Genomic DNA, 24642 nt, shown 5'->3' with positions numbered 1-24642 from the left:
GTTTAAAATAACTCAGGTTGTCTCAACAATTGTCTCTGGCAAATTAGTCGGTGTGTGAAAGGCTCCAGTTCTTGATTTGAACTTTGTTTCGAGTTAGTGGGCTTGGATAAATGATTTTATATACATTTATACTAAATTTTATGTATAAAAATTCATCTTCCTTGAAAAAAATTTAAATGAAAGCTGGAGAGATGGCTCAGCAATTGAGAGGACTGACTGCTCCTCCAGAGGTCCTGAGTTCAAATCCCAGTAACCACATGGTGGCTCACAACCATCTGTAATGAGAGCCCTCTTCTTGTGTGTCTGAAGACAGCTACAGTGTACTTATAAATAATAAGTAAATAAATCTTTTTTAAAAATGTAAAAAGTAGTAATGGGATTGGAGATGGCTCAGTGGTTAGGAACACTCAGTGCTCTTTGAAGGTCTTGAGTTCAATTCCAAGGTCACACATGGCAGCTCATAGCTGCCTGAAGCCATCTTTTGTGTGGATGTACATGCAGACATAGTAGCCATATACATAAAATACATTTAAAGAAAAGTAAAATGAGAACTAGGAATATAGCTCAGTGGTAGAGTGCCCAGTTAGTAGGTGTGAGGTTATGAGTTCAATTACACACACACACACACACACACACACACACACACACACACACACACACAGAGAGAGAGAGAGAGACAGACAGACAGACTTGAACTCTATGGAATAGAACTCATGACCTCATACGTACTAGAATATGGATATATAGGGAATTGAACTCACACCCTCACACATACTACATGAGATGTGTGTGTGGGTATGTGTGTGCATATAGATAGATAGATAGGTAGATAGATAGATAGATAGATAGATAGATAGATAGATAGATAGATAGATAGATAGATAGAGATAGAGATAGAGATAGAGATAGATATAGATATCCTTGGTCTTAGAGGCAAGAAACCAGGTCAGTCACTTACTAATTTACACTTAAAAAGTTGACACTTACATGTTGTCTCAAAACTAAAACTAGAGGCTAGAGAGATGGCTCAGAAGGTAAAGGTTCTTGCAAAAGTTCAGGATTCAAATCTCAGCAACCATGTGGTAATTCACATAACTCTAATTCCAGGGAATCTAATGCCCTCTCTGACCTCCATGGTCACCAAGCACACATAGGGCTCACAGACATACATGCAGGCAAATCAGACATAAAATAAAATGAATAAATCTAATTAAATGTTTTAGGGTTGGAGAGATGACTCAGTAGTTGGGAGCACTTCCGGAGGGTTAGTTGCTCTTCCAGAGAACCTCGGTTCAATTCCCAGTGCCTACACAGCATCCCATAACTGTTTGTAACTTCAATCCCAGGGCATATGACTTGCTCACACCAATGCACATAAAATAGCTAAGTTCATAGTTCTTGCTTAGCACTCATGAAGCTGTGGGCTCAATCTTCTCCTCATAAAACCAAATGAGGTGTGCAGCTGTAATTCCAGCTCTCGGGGTGGGGTAGGAGGGTTAGGAAGGTCAGAGTCAGGTTTAACTAGGTAGTGAGTTTGAGGTCAGCCTTAACTCCAAAAATAACAGGTCAAGAAAAACAAGACAGAACAAAACAACCTTTAAGTGCATTTACCAAATGATTTCTTAAATAACTGAATTGCCAAATGCGTTCATATCCGAAATAAAAGCAAGGTCTGGAAGAAATATTTGTACACCCATATTTGCAGTCATGTCATTTAAAACAACTATGAAGTGAAAATAACGCAGGTACACACAGACAGATGAAGGGATAAACAAAGTGCAATACTGCTGAGCAGCCTGAGAGAAGAAAAATAAAGGAACGAAGGGCCGGCAGTCAGACAAAGGTAGCTTGTTTGGTACTTGCTGCCAAGCCTGATGAACCGAGTTCAAATCCCCAGATTCCAGTGGAAGGAGTGAACCAACTTACACAAGTTGTTCTCTGACTTTCTCATGTACAACATCACACACACACACACACACACACACACACACACACACACACACACACAAAACTTTTTTTTTAAAGAAATTCTACACATGCTATGTTGATTGAACTTTGGAACAATATCAGTAAAAACCAACCATGAAAGGAAAAAAAAAAAGTCATGATTCCATGTATGTGGTTTCCTGGCATCGTCAAACCCCCAGAGATGGGAAAGAGAATAGCCGTTGCTAAAGCGAGCAGAAGAGGAGATGTGAGGTGTCTGAGCAGGTTTCCGTTTTGCAAGAGGAAGGGTGTGGCAATTAGTTGTGTCACTGTGTGGACGTATAATACTTAATATGGCTAAACTGCACACTTAAAAACAATGAAGAGGTTGAGGATGAAAGCAGAGCGCTTGCCTAGCAAGCACAAAGCCCCGGGTTCAAGCCCAGTACCACAAACCCAGGTACGATGGTATTCATCCATGGTCATGGCTACAGATGAAGCTAAGTCAGGAGGATTGCTTGAGCCCAGGATTTTGAGACCAGCCTAGGAAGCAAAATAAAGCCCATATCTCAAAATAAAGTTGAAGATTAATATTTTATGTTGTGATATTTTTGTTTTGCTTTGTTTTTTTGAGACAGGGTTTCTCTGGGTAGCCCTGCTTGTCCTGTAACTTGCACTCTAGACCAGGCTGGCCTTGAACTCAGAGCTCTGTCTGTCTCTGCCTCCCCAGTGCTGGGACTAAAGGCATAGGCCATCGCATGCCCAGTGTGTTATGATTTTTGTAATTACTGTAATTTTCTTTAATCCTCAATTTAAGTTACTCTGAAATGCTTTGAGGTTTCCAAAGATTGCAGTGTTTATTCAGCTGCTCTCAGAATACATTCTTCTGTCAACAGAAACATACTGTGGTGTAGAGAATCTGGATTATATTATAATTTTTGTATTATAGTTTTTTTTAATTGGTAACTTTTTTTAGATAACATACAAAATAGTGAATTTAAAACATCGTTTTCATGTAGAAATATCTTTCTTTGTTCTTAGTTAGCCCCCACTATCCTTCCCCAGCCTCTTCTCCTCTGGCTGCTCCACTCCTTCCTCCAAATGGCACTTCTGCTCTCATGTGATACGTATAAAACTAAATCTAGATTGAGTACGAGAGCGAATATACAATACTTGTCTTTCTGTGTCTGGCTTGTTTAGTTTAATATGATGATTTAATTTTGCCCGTTATCCTGAAAATGACCTAATTTCTTTCTTCTTTACAGTGGATAAAATTCCATTATATGTATGTTCAAAAATGTTTATGATGTCAGGTGGTGATACTCAATGTAATACCATCACTTGAGAGATGTGAACAAAGGAGGATCAGGAGCTCAAACCCATTCTCAGCTACAAAGCCACTTAGAAAGGCAGCCCGGGCTATATGAAACACTGTCTCCGTATACAAATACAAGACATCTGGGTACATAAAGTCCAGTGGTAGACGCACTTGCCTGGCGTGCATTCCCAGCAACACACACACACACACACACACACACACACACACACACACACACACACACACCTTTAGATCTGTTTAGAAAAGTTTAGCAATCCTGGTCTGGAATACTTTAGTAGTGGCGCTCCCTGGTGTCCAAAATAAAGACTACATGTTCAGGCTGTGTAGCTTGGCTTCTTTAAATAGAATCATCTCCACTTCCAGAATTACTTCCTGAATCTTTCGTTTCCCCAAGACATATTTATTTATTATATAAGTACACTGTAGCTGTCTTCAGACACACCAGAAGAGGGCATCTGATCCCATTACAGATGGTTGTGAGCCACCATGTGGTTGCTGGGAATTGAACTCAGGACCTCTGGAAGAGCAGTCAGTGCTCTTAACCACTGAGCCATCTCTCCAGCCTGAATCTTTTTTTTTTTTTTTTTTTTTTGGTTCTTTTTTTCGGAGCTGGGGACCGAACCCAGGGCCTTGCGCTTCCTAGGTAAGCGCTCTACCACTGAGCTAAATCCCCAGCCCCTTTTTTTTTTTTTTAAGATTTGATTTGCTTATATATGTGTATGTATTTGCTTCTCTCTCTCTCTCTCTCTCTCTCTCTCTCTCTCTCTCTCTCTCTCTCTCTCTCTGTGTGTGTGTGTGTGTGTGTGTGTGTGTGTGTGTGTGCCACATGCGTGTGGACGCCTAGAGAAGCCAAAACAGCGCATCAGATCCTGTGGAGCTGAATTACACCAGGTTGTGAGCCACCCAATGTGGGTGCTAGAAACTGAAACCTAGCCCTGTTCAACAGCTAAGCAATCTCTCCAGCCTCTGAATCCTTTTCTTTTCTTTTCTTTTTTTTTTTTTTTTTTTTTTTTTTGGTTCTTTTTTTCGGAGCTGGGGACTGAACCCAGGGCCTCGCGCTTCCTAGGCAAGCGCTCTACCACCGAGCTAAATCCCCAACCCCACATTGGGTCTCTTTACAGATGGTTGTGAGCCACCATGTGGTTGCTGGGAATTGAACTCAGGACCTCTGGAAGAGCAGTCGGGTGCTCTTAACTGCTGAGCCATCTCTCCAGCCCTGAATCCTTTTCTTAAAAATACAGTGTGTGTCCTTTTTCCTCCTTGGGCATCTGAAGGCAAGATGGGTCACCAGCAGCTCTACTGGAGTCACCCGCAGAAGTTGGGCCAGGGTTCTCGCTCTTGCCATGTCTGCTCTAAACACCACGGTCTGATCCGTAAATACAGGCTGAAATGTGCAGACAGTGCTTCGTCAGTACGCGAAGGACATAGGCTTCGTTAAGTTGGACTAAGCGACCTGAATGGATGATTCGACTGTCTACCCAGTGATACCAATCATGCTAGTCTTTGTGCACACAGAATAAAAAAAAGTGAAGGCCTCAAAAAAAATACAGTGTGTGTGTGTGTGTGTGTGTGTGTGTGTGTGTACACTCACCCAGAGGAGCCATTGGTATGCCTGTGAAGGTCAGAGAACTTTGGGATTCAGTTCTCTCTATTATGAGGATAACTGGGAATTTACCTCACTACGTAGACTAGGCTGGCCTCAAACTCGGGGAGATATGCCTGTCTCTGCCCCTAGGCCCCTTCTTGCCTTTTTAAAGATTTATTTTATTTTATACATATGAGTGTTCTGCTTGTCTACTTTTATTTTTTTTCTTTCTTTCTTTTTTTTTTGTTCTTTTGGTTGTTGTTGTTGTTGTTCTGCTTGTCTAAATGGCTATACACTGAGTTCATAAACCAGAAGAAGGACTTAGGTCTCCTGGAACTGGAGTTCCATGGTTGTGGGGTGCCGTGTGTGTTCTGGGAACTGAACTCAGGTCCTCTGGGAGAGCAGAGCAGTAGGTCCTAACCACTGAGCCACCTCTCGAGCCACCCAACCCCACTTCTTGACTCTTACTGTCAGTCTTCACCCATTTATTCAGTGTCTACTGAGCATCTGCCCAGAATAACCACGTCCTACCCTCACAGAGCTTGGATTTTAGGGAGGATATACAGATACATGTGAAGAGAAGTAACTTGGTAATGTCTTGAGAGAGAGTTGTACAAGAGTAGATGAGAAATGTGTAGAAAAAGTAATTACTTTTCCTAGCAGTAGCCAAGGAGGCTGTGCAGAGGCACAGTTTGGGAGGGCAAGAGGCAAGCAGGCAGCTTCAGACCGCCTAGATTCCTACCTTAAGTGTGTGGTTTCTAAGCAAGTCAGTCAACCTCCCTGACCTTGAAATCTCTCTCTGGCCTTAGCTTTTCCTCTGAAAAAGGAAGGGCTCTATAAGGCTCAAATGACTTAAAGCTGTATGGTAGCTCATACCCGAAATCTCAGTACTTGAAAGGCTGAGGCAGCAGAACTGCCATCATTTCAAGGCCAGCCTGTGCTACTTAGTGAATTCCAGGCCAGCCTGGTCTCAGAATAAGACGCCATCTCAACAAAAAATAGTAGATGATTTAATGTGTATAAAGCAATCAGGACAGTGTCTAGCATAATATGCTCAATAAATATGGACCTTACCAGGAACATCAGAACTATTAAAGGATTACATCAACGTTGAGCAGTTGACAACTTTCATCCCAGCACCTGGGAGGAGAAGCAGGCGAATCCGTCTGAGTTTGAGGCCCACCTGGTCTACAGAGCTAGTTCCAGGACAGCCCTGTCTCAACAAACAAACATACATCAGAGAATTACACCAAGATAACTACACATGTTAGGTGTTACAATGCACACCCATAACCCAGGCACTCAGGAGGTAGAGGCAAAAGAGTAAGGAGTTGAAGTTCAACCTTAGCTTCAGAATGAGTAGGAGGCTAAACCATGAAACCCAGTCTCAAAAACAAAAACAACAAAATCAACTAAATTTATAGGCATCGAATCATTCTGATGATAACCCTGAGAACAGATTGAAAAGGAAGAAGCTAGACGGGTGAGGTAGTCAGAGAGACATACACAGAAAACCCAGCTCACCTTGTTAATTTAACTTAATTATTGTTTGTGTGCACAAGTGTTTTGCCTTCATGTGTCTGTGCATCATCTGAGTGCCTACCGCCTGTAGTGGCCGGAAGAAGGCGTCTGGTAGAGGTGGTTTTGAGCCACCTCGTGTGTTCTGGGAACCAAACCTGAGTCCTCTGTAGATGCAGTAAGGACGTCACCTCTGAGCCAGCTTCACTGTATTAGATGGGTGACCTTGAGCAGAACATTAACAATAAGTATGATTGAGCAATAATAAAAGAAAAGAAAGGATCTAGATTTGTGATGTATTTGGTGATTAATTGGCTGATCAGGTAAGTCATCAAAATTGATCACAATTGGGGTTGGGGATTTAGCTCAGTGGTAGAGCGCTTGCCTAGCAAGCGCAAGGCCCTGGGTTTGGTCCCCAGCTCCGAAAAAAAAAAAATTGATCACAATCAACTAATGGCTATGACATTAGAAAGCATTTTTTTTCTTTCTTTTTTCCTTTTTATTTCTTTGTTGTTGTCATTTTGGGTATTTGTTGTTTTTTGGTGGGTTTTTTTTTTTTTTTTTTTGAGATGGTTTATCTGTGTAGCCCTGGCTATCCTCCTGCCTCTGCCTCCCAAACGCAAGGACTAAAGGCGTATGCTACCACTGCCCACAACTTTTTAAATTATGCTGTTGGTACATGCCTTTACTACCAGTACTTGGGAGGCAGAGGCAGGTGGATCTCTCTGAGTTTGAGGCCAACCTGGTCTACAAAGCAAGTTCAGGACATCTAGGGTTCAATTAATTAGAGAAGCCCTTTCTCAAAAAAACAAGAAAAAAACTTGTACTGCTGGTTTTTGAGTGTAGAGCACCCTTGATTTGCTATGTAGCCAAGAATGACCTGGAACTGCTCCTCCTGGCTTCTCCTCCTGAACACTGCGATCACACGTATATGCCATCAGACCCACCTGGAAATGTATACGCCATCCAGAAGGCGCTGTGGTATTATGTTCCATGCCAATTATCCCTTCAACAAATATTCTCTGAGCCAGGCACTGGTAAACATAATTTATTGCCCGCATTGAGCATGCCTCACATAATTAACATCCACAGTGATATGACAATGTCATATAACTCTGATTCATCTTATAAAGGTTTAAATTATGACTGACAAATCCTATTTTTCCTACATGGAGCCATGGTTTTAATCTATAAAATGAAGGGAGATATTTTCTACCTCAAGGAGTTCTTATATAGATTTAAAAAGTGTAAAGCATATTTAAGTTATGCTAAAATTACAACTTGTTCAGGGTCACATAGAAAGTAAATAACAGGGCTGGAGAGATGGTTCAGTGGTTAAGAGCACTGACTGCCCTTCCAGAGGACCTAAGTTCAAATTCCAGCAACCACATGGTGGCTCACAACCATCTGTAATGGGATCAGATGCCCTCTTCTGATGTGACTGAAGACAGCGACAATATACTCACATACATAAAATAAATAAATCTTTAAAAAGAAGAAGAAGACAGCCAGATGTGGTGGTACACAGCTTTGTCCCAGCACTCGGAAGGCAGAAGCAGGTGGCTCTCTGTGAGTTTGAAACCAGCCTGGTCTACAGATGGAGCTCCAGGACAGCCAGGGCTACACAGAGAAACCCTGCCTCAAAACAAAACAAAACAAAAAGCAAATGTCGAAGATAAAAATTAGAGGAGAGGGGCCATGTTGGCGCATAACTTTGATCCCACCACTCTGGATACAAAAGCAGGTAGATTTCTAAGTTGGAGGCCAGCCTCGTCTCCATAGTAAGACCCTGTCTTAGAACAAACATAACGAAGTTAGGGAAGAGGGGGAATACTGAATTATTTAGGCATCTATAGAATTGAATAGCTCCTGGGGAAGAGGAATTTCTCATAAAGGGATTGTGCCAGGTAGCCTAGGTACCACCCATCTCAAAAATGCAAAGGCGTCCGGCAGGGGAACAGGACAGCTATTGTTCTATCCGCCTGGGAGGGAGGACTCTCCTGGCATGATCACTGTACCCACTCTCTCCATCTACTGGGTTCCTCAAGAGAGTTCAAAAGCAATGACTTTAGCTTTGCTTAATTTGTCACCTCCCCTGTTAGTTCTCTCTGCTGTCTCCCATCTTTCCTATCAAAGCCCACAAAATGGGACAAGGAAACTGCCATCAGTGGTACGGATAAAGAAAGTAGTGAAGAGACTGTCTGTCTCTCTGGCTGACTGAGACAGGCCAAGAGGAGCCCAAAGAAGGCTGAGTTCCCTGAAGCCACAGTTTAAGGTTAGCCAGTAGGGGCAAAGACTGATTCTCCGAACACCCTGTGGGCATTGGTGAACCGCAAAAGCTGGGGTTTACCAGGGACTAAAGGTGAGAAGACCTGTGTGGAAGGCAGCGGAGCTCGGGTGAGATCACCCAGGACATTTCTATCCCTGTCTCTGGACCCTTCATAAGAGCAATGGTCACTTTAGCATTTTGACTTAAGAAACAGAGAAGGGTGCTCATTTGTTGTTCCAATGGCCGATTTGCCAGTCCACGGGTGTTACTTCACCTGCACAGTCCCCCAAGGCATTTGTCATTCACATTTTAAAACGAAACTATGACTCAGAAAGTAGCTCTGTGGTGTACTCTTGTCTTTGTGTGATACCTGTTGAAGATGTCTGTCTGTCTGTCTGCCTGCCTATCTCTGTTTCACTGTGTAGCCTTAGCTGAATTCTGAAAGTAGACCAAGCTAGCCTCCAACTCACAAATCTACCTACTTAAGAGGTCTTTTTTTTTTAGATTTATTTTTTATTTTATGTATATGAATATTTTTGCCTGCATGTGTGTATGTGAATCATGTGTGTGTCTGGTACCTAAGGAGTTCAGAAGACGGCATCTGGGCCCGGAGTTCCAGGTGGATTTGAGAACCTGGGTCCTCTGGAAGGGCAGCAAGTACTCTCCAGCCCTCAGGTTTCTTTTCTTTTTTTCTTTTTTCTTAAGATTTATTTATGTAAATGAGTAGTGTAGCTTTCTTCAGACACACTAGAAGAGGGCATCAGATCTCATTACCGATGGTTGTGAGCCACCACGTGGTTGCTGGGAATTGAACTCAGGACCTCTAGAAGAGCAGTAGGTGCTCTTAACCACTGAGCCATCTCTCCAGCCCCAGGTCTCTCTTTTCTAATAATATCAGAACGGGGTCTTCTGCCCTCTCCACTTCATTGTTGGAATGTAAAATTATGCTGGGCAGCCAGCAGACTACATGAGTATGCACTGAGGGGGCTGTGGAGAGATGACTCAGATGGTAAAGTGCTTGTGAAAGCATAAAGACAAATTCAAATCTCTGTGGCACCCAAGTATACATAGCACAATGGCGTGGACTTGCAATCCCAGTCCTGGGAGTAGCAGACAGGAGGATCCCCTGGACTTGCTAGCCATCCGGTCTAGCCCAGCTGAAGGTGGAAAGTGACTGGGGAAGACACCTGACTTTAACTTGTGGCCTACACACACACACACACACACACACACACACACACACACACACACACACTGAATTGAAGTGATGAATGCAAGACAGCGTGTGACTGGTCAAAGGCCCTTAGATACATCACCACCAGGATTTGAATTCTAACAACTATTCTATCATGGATAATCTACCCCACTCCACGCCCCAAAAAAACTTTTCAGAGGCAGAGACTGGTGTTCAAGGTCAGCCACAGTTCATCAGGCGTGGGAGCCTAATCACATGAAACAAACAACAAAAACAAACAAACAACTTCCCTATGTCCTCTTATTTCTAAATACCCAGGTCCTGTGGGTACCTCAGTTGTCTATAAGTATATGACATGTACCACTTGCATGAACTCACCTGAAAGCTCATGAAAGACTAGGAAAAAGACTATGGCGTGAACTTTCTCCAGTTTAGATTCTCCTCTTCCAAGAAGCCTTTCCAGATGGCTCTACCTCTCTGCCTACCTCCCCTCTTTTGGCCTTACTGACCCTTCTCACATCTGTAACACAAAAGTGGTTCCGAATCACCTGGATGCTGATGACTCTACACATATTAGTAATTTATTGAAGCAATTTCATTCCACAGATGTTTACCGAACACAAGTGTATGCTCGGACGTGCCTGCGCCAGGCCCAGTGGGTGGACACAGAGATGAATCAGACACAACCTCAAAGGACTTAACAGTTGGTAGAGGAGACAGACATTAGACACAGATACAATTTACTAGAACTCAAAACAGGATGACCTAAGTGATATTAAGGAACCATGAGCAATGTGCTATATGCATAAACCTCAATTACTTAATTATTATTCTCAGGAGTGCATTGCAGAAGGTCAGAGCTGAAGGGGCTCTCATCTGCCCCAACACCTTGTTTACCAGTCGGGGGAAGTTGAGACTCAGAAATGGGTAAGGGCATGGCCTAAAACCTTTCCAGTCTTAGTCCTGGGATTTCAGCTCCTCCTCTGGAAGCTTCGGGTGCAATAGTTCTATATTCCATCAAACAGATGTCTAAGAAAGTTCTCCCTCCTGGACGAAGGTAAGGCAAACCCAAGACACTCAGAGCCCAGGCGGCAGAGTGTGACCCTAAGCTGCCAGCCCAGCTCTCAATCTATTTACCCAGTGTTCTTTCTACCTTGTTCCTACCACGGTGCCCCTCAATTGATTCTAAATAAACAAGCTATTGCTTGTGGTGTTGGGGTACAGACCTAAACACATGACAAGCACGCATTCTATCACTGAGCGATAGCCTAATTTTCAAATATTTTTTCAGGATTTTGTTTCTGGTTTGTTGTTGTTGTTTGTTTGTTTTTTTGAAACCGGGTTTCCTGGCTGTTCTGGAATGTAGACCAGGGTGGCCTTGAACTCGAGAACTTTTTTTTTATTAAGGTAAGGTTTCATATAGCCCGGGTTAGCCTTAAACTTCTGAACTTCCTGCCTCTAACTCTGTAATGCTGAGACTACAAACGTGCTACCACACCTGGCTTGGAACATACTTTTAATGGCTTCATTGAAGCCACTTGAACGTGACCCTGTTATTTGGGGGATTCACAAACCTCTTTCCATTAAACACCAAGCACTTGTTCTGCACTCCCAAATTTCCTCTAGCCCCTCCTATTCTCCTCTCCTCATAGGGAGGAATTTGCCTGTGGACTGAAGAAGAAGAAAAGGGCCCACAAACTGCCTGAGCGATGAGAACTGGCTTCTGGAGGATCTGAGAACTCGCATTCAGTCACTCACTGACCAGCCTGAGTTCGATTGTCTGAATTTGACTTTCTATACAGTAACACAGCATAGACACCTATTCTGTTATCTCCACATCCTCTGGATGGAGAATTTTTTGTTGATTTTACAAAAAAAAAAAAAAAAGATACTTGGAAACATTAAACTATTTGTCAGACCCGATCCACTTTATTTGGAGGGCCTCTGTAAGACGGGTTGTCTATCTCGAACTGTTTTCACTGCACCTTGCGGAGCTCTGCACTTGGTAGAGCACCCAGAAAATTGCTTTAAAAAATGTTGATTCTCCAGTAAAATTCTGCGCCCAAGGCCTGGGTTGGAAGCACCAGAGGGCGCCCACGAGGCCGCCCACTCGCTTGTCTCCAGGGCCCAGGCCGGACCTCAAGCCTGGGTGCGGTCCTACCGCTCCAAGCAGCCGCGCGCCAAGGCAAGATCAGGGAACAAGAAGAGCCCCACGTCTTCCCACGCCCCGCCCCCTCCCCAGGGCCCCGCGGAGCCGCGAGGTGCGGAACCACGACACGACATCCTGTTTTGGGGGCCCGCGCGGCTCCGCCTGCATCTCTGCTGATCATGTCTTTTCCCGGGGTGCTGACGGCAGCTGCCCTGCCCCCACCTCTATCTCCCCACCCTCCCCAGGGGTCTGGAACCTTCCCACTGCTGAATCACCAACACCCGGCACTCTCCCAAGGCTCAGGGCAGGGGTGGGGACTGCCCCAGCCTGACCCATTCCGGCTAATCCCTAGCCAGCCATGGCTACCTCTAGATTCCCGGGCAGAGCGGAAGGCATTTCTCAGCCTTCCCGCGGAGGTTGCGGGGCGGGGAGTGAGATACTAGGAAGAGAACAAATGCCCTGCGCCTAGCTTAGGGCCCCTGCTAGGGTGGGATGCCAAGTGAAAGTGGGGAGACCTGACCTTGAGAGGCCACACTCAAGGGGTCTCAGGGAGAAGAGTGGCGGGAAGCAGGGGGTGCAGGACTGTGCGGCGGGCAAAGCTTACAGAAGACCCCAGGCTGTGGAGGGTGGGGGAGGCCGCGGACTTCCTGGTCCGCCCCGCCCGGGCCGGCCCGCCCCCGCGCCCCGCCCCGGCCCCGCCGGCCCGTCCCCCACCCCCCCACTTCCTCCGGCCTCCAGCTCTCACTTCCTTCTTGAGCCCAGAGCCGCCGCCGCCGCCCCCAGCTCCCCCGCCGCGGGGAGGGCACCAGGTGAGGCCAGGGTCGGGCCTGGTGGGCAGGGGTCCTGGGAAGAAGAGTTCAGCCGGTCGGGACTGAGTACCCACGAGCCGGGGAGTTTGCAGGAGGGAGGACGAGGGCGGGAGGTTTTCGTTCACTGCAAGTTGGGCGGGCGCGGCAGGCCGGGCGGGGACAGCGGCCACCGCGAGCCGATCGCTGGTGGCTGGGTTGAGTGTGGGATCCCAGGGACAGCGCGGGCTTCTGCTGTCTGCGAGGGACCCCTGAGATCCGAACCGTGAGAGGCTCGGAAGTGGGAAAGCGCTGAGCTGGTGAGGCTGGGACTCTGCGGTGGGGTGCCCTCCGAAGTTGTGGGGGGTTGTTCAGTAGTGTGTGAAAGGAAAGGGCCTCTGGGCTGCAGAAGGCGCGCTCTCTGCTCTGCAGTTGTGACATTTGTGAGACTGGGGTGTGGGGGTTGGGGGGCGGTGTCTGGGGCCTCTGAAGTCTGAGACTGCAGAGAAAGGTCTCACCCGGGAAGGTCGGAGCCAGTCCATAGCTACACTGTTGCTGCTGAGGATGAGGTGGGGGAATCCCCATTCCCTCTCTCAGTTTTTTTCTGAGCCAACCTCTTTATTCCTATCCCATGCAACAACAGGTATTTAGTGAACACGTCTGTTGTGTCTATCTGACTCAATCTGGCCTTGCTTTTTTTTTTTTTTTTTCCGGATAAACCTAGGAAGGAAAGGGCCTCCATACCGATAGTCGCTGACAACTTACGGGACTTTGAGAAGCAGCTGGAGTTCTGACTTAGGGGAATGATTGAGAGCTCTTAAGACGTCTCCCTCACCTGAATTCCACATACTGTCTTCCTCCACTCTCCTTCGTGTCTACCACATTCTCCTTCAGTTTCTTTTCCCCCAGCCACATTGATGTATGCAGGCCCTGATACATTTACTCTGCCCTGTTGTTTTCTGCTCAGTTCTCTGCTCTCTCCCCATTCCATCTCTTCCCATCCTCTGACTGCCACACACATCTCTCCCCATTTTGTTTCTGTCTTCCCTGCCGCCCTCAGTCTTTCTCCTTTCCTTGGTCTGTACTCTAACTTTGGTGTCAGAAACTGCTTTAGACTTGCTGACTTTAGGAGCCTTTTTCGAGCCTCTTTAGCTTAGTGGAGATGCTGGCTGCAGCCTTCCAAGGATGGAGATGATTAAAGGGCTGGAAACATGTGCACACGCGCGTGAACATGCAAGTTCTGGTGTGTCAACATCTTTATCTCTTAGAGACAAAATAACTATCTGCCCTCAGCCTTGAGAAGTCCCAGAGCAGAAGCCGGCAGAATGAAGGGAACCTGCGGTGGGTGACACTGTGGTTAGGCAGGGGAAGCAGTCTGTAGCAGCCAGAGTTGAGTGACACAAGAATAAGACTAGTTAGAAAGTCCATGGGAAATCAAACTACCCTGATTCTTCCCAGTCTCCTAGCACTTACTGATTCTAAGGAGTGGGGAGAGTGTGTTGGGCCATTTGGTCTGCTAGGAAAAGGAAGGGGGCAAAGGCAAGATTCTGGAGGGAAAGCTGCAGCAAGTCTAACTTAAGTCTCTACTGTTTTTTTAAAATTTTGATCAGGAAAGGGCTTCGAGGCAAGGGTGTTTGTCCTTCCTCCCTGCTGCTCGGTGGGGACTGCAGACATTGGGTATCTACATTTTCTGGTGTGTGTCAATGCCTTCACTGGGAGTTGTACTGACCCTCCTGTCTTTAAGCATCCGTGATGTTCTCTTCTTACCAAGGTCTCTATTCCCGCTCTCTGAGGGGTTTCTCCAAAGTCTAACGTAGTCTGTCCTGGCCCTGTAAGTGCTTGTCTCCATTCTGGAGCCCCTCCTCAGCCTTTGGATTACATGCTCAGATTTTGTTTGTCTCTGCCTCCACTGCTCTTCTTCTCTCCATGAGAATAAAGAGAAGTGGAGGAGAGCAAATGTCACATTTGGGGGATCGTCGAGCACAGCTAAATTTAAGAGCTAGGCTCCTTCCCTTTCCTATCCTCTTACCACCTCACAGTTGTCCCTCTCCCATCAATTGTTCCTTCCTCTGGGCCTGCCCTTCTCCACCTGTCTTTCCTACTCTCATTTCTGGGAGGTACAGAGGTTTGGCCCCACGGAGGAAATCCAAGGGATCTGTATTAAATCCCAGCTCGGGAAAGGATGTGCATACGGCACATTTTCTTGGCATCACAGCTCAATAAAAGTCGTCAGGAGCCCTGATTCTTAGCTTGACAAACCAGTACTGAGTTTAGCATTTGGTATAACTAAGCAACCCACAAGGCTCCGAGAGCAGAGATAATGGTGGCAGTAACAGGGTTTTTTTCTCTTAGGCAAGATCTGGCCACATTGGAAATTTGAGCTAATTGCAAGAAGAGTGTGACCAGGATGGGAGGAATCTAAGTAGGAAAACGCTGTGGATGGTTAAGGTAATATGAGAAGTGGTAGGGTGACGATGCTGCTCGTCCTGCTTAGCAGTCTGGGCTATGGAGAGTCGCTTCAGGGAAGATGTTAAGGCAGATGATAGTAGCTATTGAGGGGCTATGAGCAAGAAGATACAAAAGGCTGTGGTTATATGGGCAGCTGTGAAGATACGGGTGATAGTAGCTGGAGAACAGAGAATACAGAAGGGTGCTGGGCACAGTCTGAAAAACCTCTTCTTTCATGTAGCGTCGATCCATTAGAGGTGAGGTTTGTAGGGGTCTGTGAGAGGACCTTCGAAGGGAAACCAAAGACAAAGCCTGGGCCACCTCCCCAGATCAGACTGGTTTTCCTGTCCAGGGTCCAGCTTCCTCTTTTGTCCTCATCTCACATGGGGGGAGGGCATGTCCCTAGGAGCTAAAGACCAAAGGAGGAGCTTCTCAGCTAGGACAAGACCAGGGTAGCTGGCTGTCCAGTAGCACACTGTTAATGCTAAACCATGAGCAGTACAAGCTGCACTGGGGCTGGGAGGCTGGATAGCTTAAAAGCAAAAGGATGCAGATGGATTTCAGCCTGACTCCTTTGGCCCATTGCTTTATCTATTGAGATTTCTGTATATATATTATGTATGGGTGTTTTGCCTACATATGTGTATGTGTACCATATCCATGCCTGATGCCCACGGAGGGTGTCAGATCCCCTGGAACTGGAACTCTATGGACCTGTGAGTCACCCTGTGGGTGCTGGGAATGAAAACTGGGTCCTCTGCAAGGACAAGTGCTCTTAATCCCACTAAACCATCTCTCTAGCCCTCTCACCCATTACTTAAAGAAGCAAACCATGCTAGGGCCATCTTAAAGTCAAAGTTCAGAGTAAAGGTCTTCACCTTTTCTGCTTTGTGAGACAATCAGGCCAGAGGTTAGATCTGGTCCTCACCCTAAATTTGCAACTAAGTCTTTGTATCAGTCTGGTCAACTGAGTATCTCTTGACTCTATTTTAACATTAAGTTGCAAACCAGACCTGGTGGTACACACCTTTAATCCCAGTGCTTGGGAGGCAGAAGCCCACCTGGTCTGCATATCAAGTTTCAGGCTAGCCAAGGTGACATACAGTAAGACCGTTTCAGAAAAACGGCTTACGTTTTCAGTGCCTCAGACCCATCCTTCATGTCTCAACAGCCTTGATCTGAGCAGGTTAGAACTGTCGCTCTTTATTCAAAGTACAAAGATTGCTGTAGGTGGACAGATAAAAAGGCAGTAATGCTGGGATCTTGTCTCAGGACTCCAGGATGGGCTGTATACCTTGCCCTCTGCCCCAGCTGTGTGCCCACTAACAGTGGAAAATAGATGTAGCGTTTCCTCCCCGTTTATTTTTTCCCCTTTGTGGAAACCCCCTCAGACCTTGGGTGGCACACTTAGAGGACTAGGAAGCCCTGGGTTTCTCTGTTTTTAAGGTAGGGGACAGGATTGCAAGGTTGGCACTCCCAGCCTCATGTGAAGTGAGCAAAGGAAGTGCCACTTCACAGACCCAGAGGTTGCTGAGCTGCTGCTAGGCAGGGAGAAATAAGCCAGTGTGTGAGCCTTCCTCTGTGTGGCTGGGTGGGGGAGGGGCGGCCTGGCTCCCCAAGCTGGAGCTGTCCTGTCTCTGGGGCTCACCCTTTGTGGAACATCCTGGGTGCTGGGATGAGCATGGGACAGACTTAGTGAAGCTGTCTCAAGTCTCTGTGCCCTCAGCTCCAATGCCTTGTTTCTTCCTCCTCTGTAGTCAGTCCCTAGAAAGTAGCATCAAGTCTCTCTTACCCTACCTACCATAGTCCAAACTCCTCTGTGCTGGATCCCAGAGGTGGAAAAGGACAAAAAGGGAAGAGTCCTTCAGTGTGGGCTTTTTTTTTTTTTTTTCCTCTTTTTTCCCCTTTCCAGACAGGGTTTCTCTGTGTAGCCCTGGCTGTCCTGGAACTCACTCTGTAGACCAAGCTAGCCTTGAACTCAAGAGTTTTAGTGCAGTGCCTCTGTCTCCAGAGTGCTGGGATTAAAGGCATGTGCCACTACACTGCCCTCAGGACTTTCCCTTTCTCTTCTTTAAGACTGGGAACTGGGTTCTCTTGGGTTCTTCCCTGCTGCTGCTGAGAAGGGGTAGAAAGAGCCTCAGCCCTTGGCCTGGTCCCAGGCCCACACTGACCTCATGTCTCCCCCAGCTTCCTCCTCCCAGCCCAGCTGCAGTCAGCTGCATCCCCAGTGTGAGCCTCCTTGTTTTACCTACAAACAAACAAGCAAACAAACAAACAAACTTGCAGTGCCCCGTCCCTGGCCTGGTTGTCTTTGGCCAAAGGTCTGCAGCTATTCCCATCTAATCCTTGGCCTGTCTTCTATTTTTTCTTCCCATTTTCTTCAGCCCCTTTGAATTACCACTGCCTGACTTCTTACTCTTAGCCGAGGACAGAGCAATCTAGTTTGTGCGACCCTAACTTTCTGTTTCTCTTGAGCGAGGAAGAAGTTGGCTACCTTTGTCCAGTGTCTCTTGGACATAGAGGCTTTCCTTGTTCCTAGTCTCAATGTCAGGATTGATTGGGGGGAGGGGGTTGTATGTCACTCTGCAACTTCTGTTCAGCCTTGTGCCGGGCTTCTACACATAAACGGGCTTTCCTGCCCACAGATCATCCAGTAGGTAGGTGTTGAGCACGAACAGAACAGTCACTACTGGGAAAGGTAGAAGGAGGGAGCCGTGATAGACTGGAGAAGGTGCGAACAGAACTGAGCCCAGATGGCTGGAAGAATCGGAAGGGTACACAGCATTCATAGGAGCTGAGCTCTTGTGTGCACAGAGGGACAGGTTAAGCTCATTGTAGTTTGTTTTGTTTTGTTTTGTACTGACGGCCACATGTGCTGTACTCAGCTAGTGAGTCAGAAACAAGGCAGGACTTTTCCCTCTTAAGATTTCCCAGTTAAGAACAAGAGATAAGATTCTGACCAGCATCCACATGAAATAGACAGTTAGACTTTGGATCAGTGAAGTCACTTGTGACTTGTGACTTGGATTGGGACACACACACACACACACACACACACACACACCCCACACACACCTTGGGTTTTTCAAGGCAGGGTTTTTCTGTGTAGCCCTGACTGTCCTGGAAGTTACTCTGTACACTTGGCTGCCTTCCAACTCAGAGGTCCGCCTGCCTCCACCTCCCAAGTGCTGGGTCTAAAGGTGTGTGCCACCAGCACCCAGCTTGTACGAAACATTCTTGGCGTAGGCCGCAGCAGCGCTGGGCCCTTTTCAGTATTGCTTGTGTTTGGGGGTAGAGACTTACACAGGTCACTTTGCAGAGGTAAGGGCTGGGATGTGCATTCTCAGTAGGGAAGGTTGCAAAATACTAAGAGCCTTCTTTGTGCAGGCTGTAGGATTACACTTAACCCATCTTTTAGAGCCCATGCTTCCCCTCCCCCACTCCCAGTTGGGACACTTCCCCTGCTCTAACTGCCACAGAGATCAGGCAATCAGGCAAACATCAGTACTTCCTTTTCCTCCCCCTTCTGGACCTGCCTAGGACACACCCCAACGCCAGGGCTCACTGGATGCAAGCTGAACTCAGGGACCAGACTCACCCTCCTGCCCCATGAGCTAAATTCTCACACTAACCCCTCCAGAGCCATTTCAAGCTAATTAGCAGGATTTTTTTTTCTTTTTTGTTATTCTCCACTAGTCTCAGTTGGGGCAGGCTTGAGAGGGACCCATCCTATTCTTCAGAAGCACTGTCCCAACAGATCAGAAGGCAGTGGCTGTACAGTCCTGTGTGCTTAGCCCTACACTCACGGCTTTTCTGTGGTTGAGTGTACAGAAACCCAGCCTGCTATTTAAGGGGGCTTCTACCACTTATGTACAGAGAAGGAGATCCACAGCCAAAGCAGAGTTAAAGGACTTTAACGATGCTATGGAGCCTTATGGAGTGGTGAGATTTAGCCTAGGCCCAGAAGAATCAGGAAGATTCGAAAAGGGAAAGGGAATATCAACAGAAAGAAACACAAGCATAAAATCTGAGAGACAAGAATGACTAGGACTCGACAGGTGTGGTGCTGCCCACCTTCAATCCCAGCACTTGGGAGGTAGAGGCAAGTAGATCTCTGAGTTCAAGGCCAACCTGGTCTACAAATTGAGTTCCAGGCTAGCTAGGGCTATACAATGAAGCTGTCTTGAAAAAAGAGGGGAGGTGGGGAAGAGGAGGAAGAAGAGGAAGAGGAAGAGGACTACTGAGACTTGCTTTACAAACACCATTGTAGGGGCTGGAGAGATGGCTCAGGGGTTAAGAGCACTATCTGCTCTTCCAGAGGTCCTGAGTTCAAATCCCAGCAACCACATGGTCACTCATAACCATCTGTAATAGGATCCAGTGCCCTCTTCTGGTGTGTCTGAAGACAGCTACAGTGTACTTATAATATAATAAATAAATCTTTAAAAAAAAGAACACCACTGTAGACCCTTTTGGGGCAAGGAGCTAGGAACTCATACTAAGGACCTATCTCATGCACATTCCATATATTAATGCACTTAACCTTTATAGAACCCAGTGAGATAGTACTGTTGTAGCCACATTCGAGAGATAAGGAAACTGAAGATTACAGAGGCAATCCATCCTAAGTCCAGGGTCACACAACTGATAAGTGGTGGGAAAAAGAGTTTAAGTCCAGGTCTGTATTATTCTAAAACCCCTAACATTATGATAATCTTTGAATGACAAAGTGAGAGCCCAGGCATGATCTCAATGAGTTAAACTGGGTATAAAAGCCCAAAACAAGTTGTCGTCATTGGCTAATGTATAGACCCTCAAGTAGAATTTATTTGCTAAACCAAGTGGGTTTTTTGTTTGTTTGTTTGTTTTTTGGGGAGTTATTATATTTATTACAAGGGAGTAGAATTCTGGAAATTGAAACTGGCCTTTTGCCCATGCTAGGCAAGTGTAATACCACTGAGCCACATTCTCTTATATATTTGGTTGTGAGCCTAGCCTTTAACGGCTGAGCCATCTCTCCAGCCCGTGAGCCACATTCTCAACAGTTTTTTGTTTTTGTTTTTTGTTTTTCTTCCCCCCCTGCAGCACTGGCAATCTTTTCTTCCTATTTGACATAAGTTAGGCCCTATAGTGTAGAGTTTAAGTACTTAAAGGAAGCTTATCTGACCCACTTCAGCCAAAGACTTTCAGAGAAAAGAATTGCCATACAGCTGGAGATAGAGCACCATGGTAGAGCACTTGTCTAGCACGTGTGAAGCTCTAGGTTCAATCCTCAGTAATGCTAACAATGACCCAAGAAAAAGAAAGATATTAAAGAGGAAACGAGACTAGTTTGAACTGGAAGTAAATAGGGAGGAACTAGATAGATACCACTCACGCATGAGCATATGTCATGAGCACAACTCTAGGGGTGGAAGGCTCTGCTTTTGTCGCTGCTGATGTACATAGTACACGACAGTTTCAAAAGTATATTGCACTCTTTGTATCCCCATGAGGCCAGGAAGGCAAGTGTTATGACTATTGCTGTAGCGATGAAGAAACTGAGGCTGAGGTAAAGGAGAATGACTAATTTGTCTAAGGCTCCACAGTTATCTGGGAGCCATCTGATACAATGAAAAAAAAAGAAAAAAAAAAAAACTTGGGACTTTGGATCACAGAGCCAAGTTTGTGTCCTGGCCTCCCATACTCTAAATAGCTGTGTGAGGTTAGATTACTTCTAACAGTTCTGAGCTTTGTGTCTCTGTTTGTAAGATAGAAGTCCTACAAGTAGGTTGTTAGGAGGATTGGGTAACGTGTGCCATGCTATCCGTAAAGACTTGGACCACATGCAGGTGAATCAGGATCAGCAGGTGACCTCCACAGGTTAGACTCAGGTGTCTGGTACTCTTGGTCATATGGCCACACCTTGTTTTGCACAGTAACTCATTCATAATCCTTTTCCGGTGTCAGGGCCCTCTTCCCTTGCCAGCCGGAAGCTGCTCTCCCTCCCCACCCCTTTGAGGGCTGACTTACTGATTGCTGGTTGATAATCAACCCCCAGAGAGCCTGTTGTACTTTTAGTCTCTTGGGGCTGTGACTGCTAGCCAGAATTCCCTCTTGCCTTCCTGTCTGTTCAGCCCATTGCTGCAGTTGAGGGGTCTTCGCCTTACTGCCACTTCATCCCTTCTGTATGGACCTGAAGATTTCAGGCCCAGGAATTCTTCTGTGGATTATTAGTGGATACAACTAATGACCCTTGTTAGGATACAAGAAAACAGATTTCATTCTGAAGTTTTCCTATGTGTGTATATTTCATACTTGGCTCATAGTTGCCCCCGGTTCCCTCTCTTCACCCCTCCTCTCGACACATTGCCCTTCCTCTTCCCAAGTAGTTCCCCTTCTGCTTTTATGTCTCTCGATCTGTCTCCCCCCTCCCCCACACACACACACTTAAAATATCTTTTCCTCTGTAGGCCTAAGTCTTTTTTTGTTTGTTTGTTTTTGTTTTTGAGACAGGTTTTTACTATGTATCTCTGGTAGGCCTAGAACTCATTAGGTAGACCAGGCTGGTCTCAGACTTGCATAATCCACCTCTGCTGCCCGAATGCTGAGATGGCTGGTAAACTTACCACTTGCAGCTTGTTTTACTTCGCCCACCGAGTGCCTTTGTCGTAGACTTTTTAAGACTCACTTTTTACCTGTATTCCTGTCTATCTGTATGTGTTTGCATACAAGTGCCAGTGCCAGAGGCATAGGCTTCCCTAGAGCTAGAGAGACAGGCAGTTGTGGAGCTGCCCGGAGTGGGTGGGTGCTGGGAATTGAACTCCAGTGCTGCAAAGCAGTACCTACTCTTAACTGCTGAGCCATCTCTCCAACCCCAGACTTTCTACCTTCATTTCCTGAAAAGAGAAACTGAGGCCCAGACGAATAAATGTCTGGTGCTTGGCTGCAGTGAGTCAGAGAGCTGCATTAGAATTTAGGTCTGTGGTCTTGCAGTCTGAGGCTCTCTACTATCCAGGAGGGCCTTTATATACATCTGCTGCCCACTCTGAGGGATAGCTGTCTGACTGTCCTGAAGTTGAACACTCATTCATTGGATGGAAATCCTGTTAGTGGGAACGTGAGAAGTAACCCCATCCCATAGTACCATCTCCCTCCCAGCTGGTCCTAGAAGCCGCCGCAGTCTGGGAGAGAACCAGCACCAGGGTTTGGGTCCACTGAAGCTCCACAGCACCGGAGTTCCTTCTCTGCTGCCGGACGAGGGATTGCCCTGGTGCCATCATGCATATCGACTTTGAGTTTTGAGGCTTTGGAGCAAATATTGAGAGACTGGACTAATGAGAGGCGTCCATAAGTAGTTATTTGATGAGCTAGCAGATCCCTGTATTAAGGAAGAATGAAAGTTGACCAGGTACTATCCTCAGTGTTTTAAAATAACTAATCCATAAAGTAAGGACATGCAGTAGGTATTATGTCTATTTTACAGGTAGAAATACTGAGGTTTAAAGAAGTGGTTTGTCCAGTGTCATTGCTAGAAACAGGGATTTGACCTTAGGCTGGTACCAGAGCTCATAATGCTGCAACTTTGCAGCATCTTGTCCAGTACCTCTCCTCATTTCCTTTTTTATCTGGGTGGAGACAGGGTTTCTCTGTGTAGCCCTGGCTGTCCTGGAACTCTCTCTGTAGACCAGGCCGTCCTCAAACCCACAGAGATAGGCTTGCTTCTGCCTCCCAAGTGCTGGGATTAAAGGTGTGCTGTCACAGCTGCCCAGCGTCTCTCCTTCCTCATGTTTGTATTAGGGATGCCGTCAAGATAAGTGAAGAAGTGGCTTTTCTGTCTCAATAGGTATAGGTCTCCTAAATGAAGAATGTCCCTCTCATCTCTCCACAGGTCACTACTTCCAGTGGGGTCCAGAAGAGGGAGGAGGCACTGCCTCCACGGTAGTAACTTTACAACACAATGCAGAGCATCAAGTGTGTGGTGGTGGGTGATGGGGCCGTAGGCAAGACGTGCCTTCTCATCTGCTATACAACTAATGCCTTCCCCAAGGAATACATCCCCACTGTGTTCGACAATTACAGCGCCCAGAGTGCGGTTGATGGGCGCACCGTGAACCTAAACCTGTGGGACACTGCCGGCCAGGAGGAGTACGACCGCCTCCGCACCCTTTCCTACCCCCAGACCAACGTCTTCGTCATCTGTTTCTCCATTGCCAGTCCACCCTCCTATGAGAACGTGAGGCACAAATGGCACCCAGAGGTGTGTCACCACTGCCCTGATGTGCCCATCCTCCTGGTGGGCACCAAGAAGGACCTCAGAGCCCAGCCTGATACCCTACGGCGCCTCAAGGAGCAGGGTCAAGCGCCCATCACACCACAGCAGGGCCAGGCGCTGGCCAAGCAGATCCACGCTGTGCGCTACCTCGAGTGCTCAGCGCTGCAGCAAGACGGTGTCAAGGAGGTGTTTGCCGAGGCTGTCCGGGCGGTGCTCAACCCAACACCGATAAAGCGTGGGCGGTCCTGCATCCTCTTGTGACCCTGGCACTCAGCTTGGAGGCTATCCCTTGTCCCCCTACCAATTGTGCCTTGGCGCCTTGTCTGCCCCCAGCTGTGCCTTAAGGACTAATTCTGGCACCCCTTGCCTGGGAACTCCCTGAATGCCTTTTATTCCTTAAGGAGGTACACAGGGAGAGGGGCTTTGGGCCCCACCCCACTCTGCTTGGGAATACCAAGTATTCCATGAGTTCACCTCAAACGGGTTGACCTTTCTAAGAGGCTAACCCAGTGCTCCCCTCCATTTCCTGCTACTGACCAGTTCATCCAGCTTTCCACAAAGTTGTTGCTGCCTGATGTGATGCCTCCTCAAGATAGGGGCTCTAACCTCTCTCTGCCTTAGCTCTTGGAGTAAGCTCTCCAAGATGTTCTCTCCCTCTCCCAAGGGAGGAGCCACAGAATCCTCAGAAGAAAAATGTGCCCTAACCTGCCCCATGTGCCCAGGACTTATGCGCCTGCTGACTGACTCAGGCCCCATGCTCCTGGGGGCCTTTCCTACCCCCATCAGCATCAATAAAACCTCCTGTCTCCAGTGGCCCCGGCTCCTCCCTGTGTGCTGGGCATTGGCGGGTGGGCATGAGCTAGGGCTCCCCAGAGACTGGGAACCTTTTGTTTCCTCTAAGAGGGGACAGAAGACAGTAGGCTCCATTGTGGTTCTTTACCACCACCCCTCAATTTCCCTAACAAAGCTCTGGGACCCAGCCACAGATGCCACCAAGGACTAGGATGCAAAGTGTGAGGAGAAGGCTTCCTGGTCTAGGGCTCCAAAGGGGAGGTTTTGAAACCAGCCTGAAGGCTGGTGCACTCAGTCAGACATCTGAGTTGCCCCTGAAGTGGTTCCAAGGGGAGAGGCCCTTACTGAGAAGGGTTACAGTCATAACCAGGTCTCTGCTTCA

At 46.9% G+C, this 24642-nt stretch overlaps 1 protein-coding gene and 1 pseudogene across 4 annotated transcripts; both read left to right on the top strand.

The window, feature by feature from the left end:
* Nucleotides 1–4454: 4454 nt before the first annotated feature.
* On the top strand, nucleotides 4455–4713 carry Rps29-ps1 (ribosomal protein S29, pseudogene 1; annotated as a pseudogene).
* Nucleotides 4714–8711: 3998 nt separating this feature from the next.
* On the top strand, nucleotides 8712–24281 carry Rhog (ras homolog family member G). 4 transcript variants are annotated; one of them, XM_006229882.5, is made up of 3 exons: nucleotides 8712–12790; nucleotides 15119–15214; nucleotides 23085–24281. In XM_006229882.5, exon 3 carries the CDS (start codon nucleotides 23154–23156, stop codon nucleotides 23727–23729), a length of 576 nt encoding a protein of 191 aa, XP_006229944.1. In that variant the 5' UTR covers nucleotides 8712–12790; nucleotides 15119–15214; nucleotides 23085–23153; the 3' UTR covers nucleotides 23730–24281. The 4 variants fall into 4 exon arrangements, with proteins under 4 accessions (XP_006229944.1, NP_001032272.1, XP_006229945.1 ...); XM_063262837.1 differs by lacking the exon at nucleotides 8712–12790 and adding an exon at nucleotides 13004–13086; NM_001037195.1 differs by lacking the exon at nucleotides 15119–15214 and having other exon boundaries at nucleotides 12765–12790.
* The last annotated feature ends 361 nt before the right edge of the window (nucleotides 24282–24642 follow it).

The sequence above is a fragment of the Rattus norvegicus genome, chromosome 1 (genome assembly GCF_036323735.1).
Source record: "Rattus norvegicus strain BN/NHsdMcwi chromosome 1, GRCr8, whole genome shotgun sequence".
Lineage (NCBI taxonomy): Eukaryota > Metazoa > Chordata > Mammalia > Rodentia > Muridae > Rattus > Rattus norvegicus.
The sequence above is the reverse complement of the archived record's forward strand: the minus strand, read 5'-3'. Positions and strand labels throughout refer to the sequence as shown.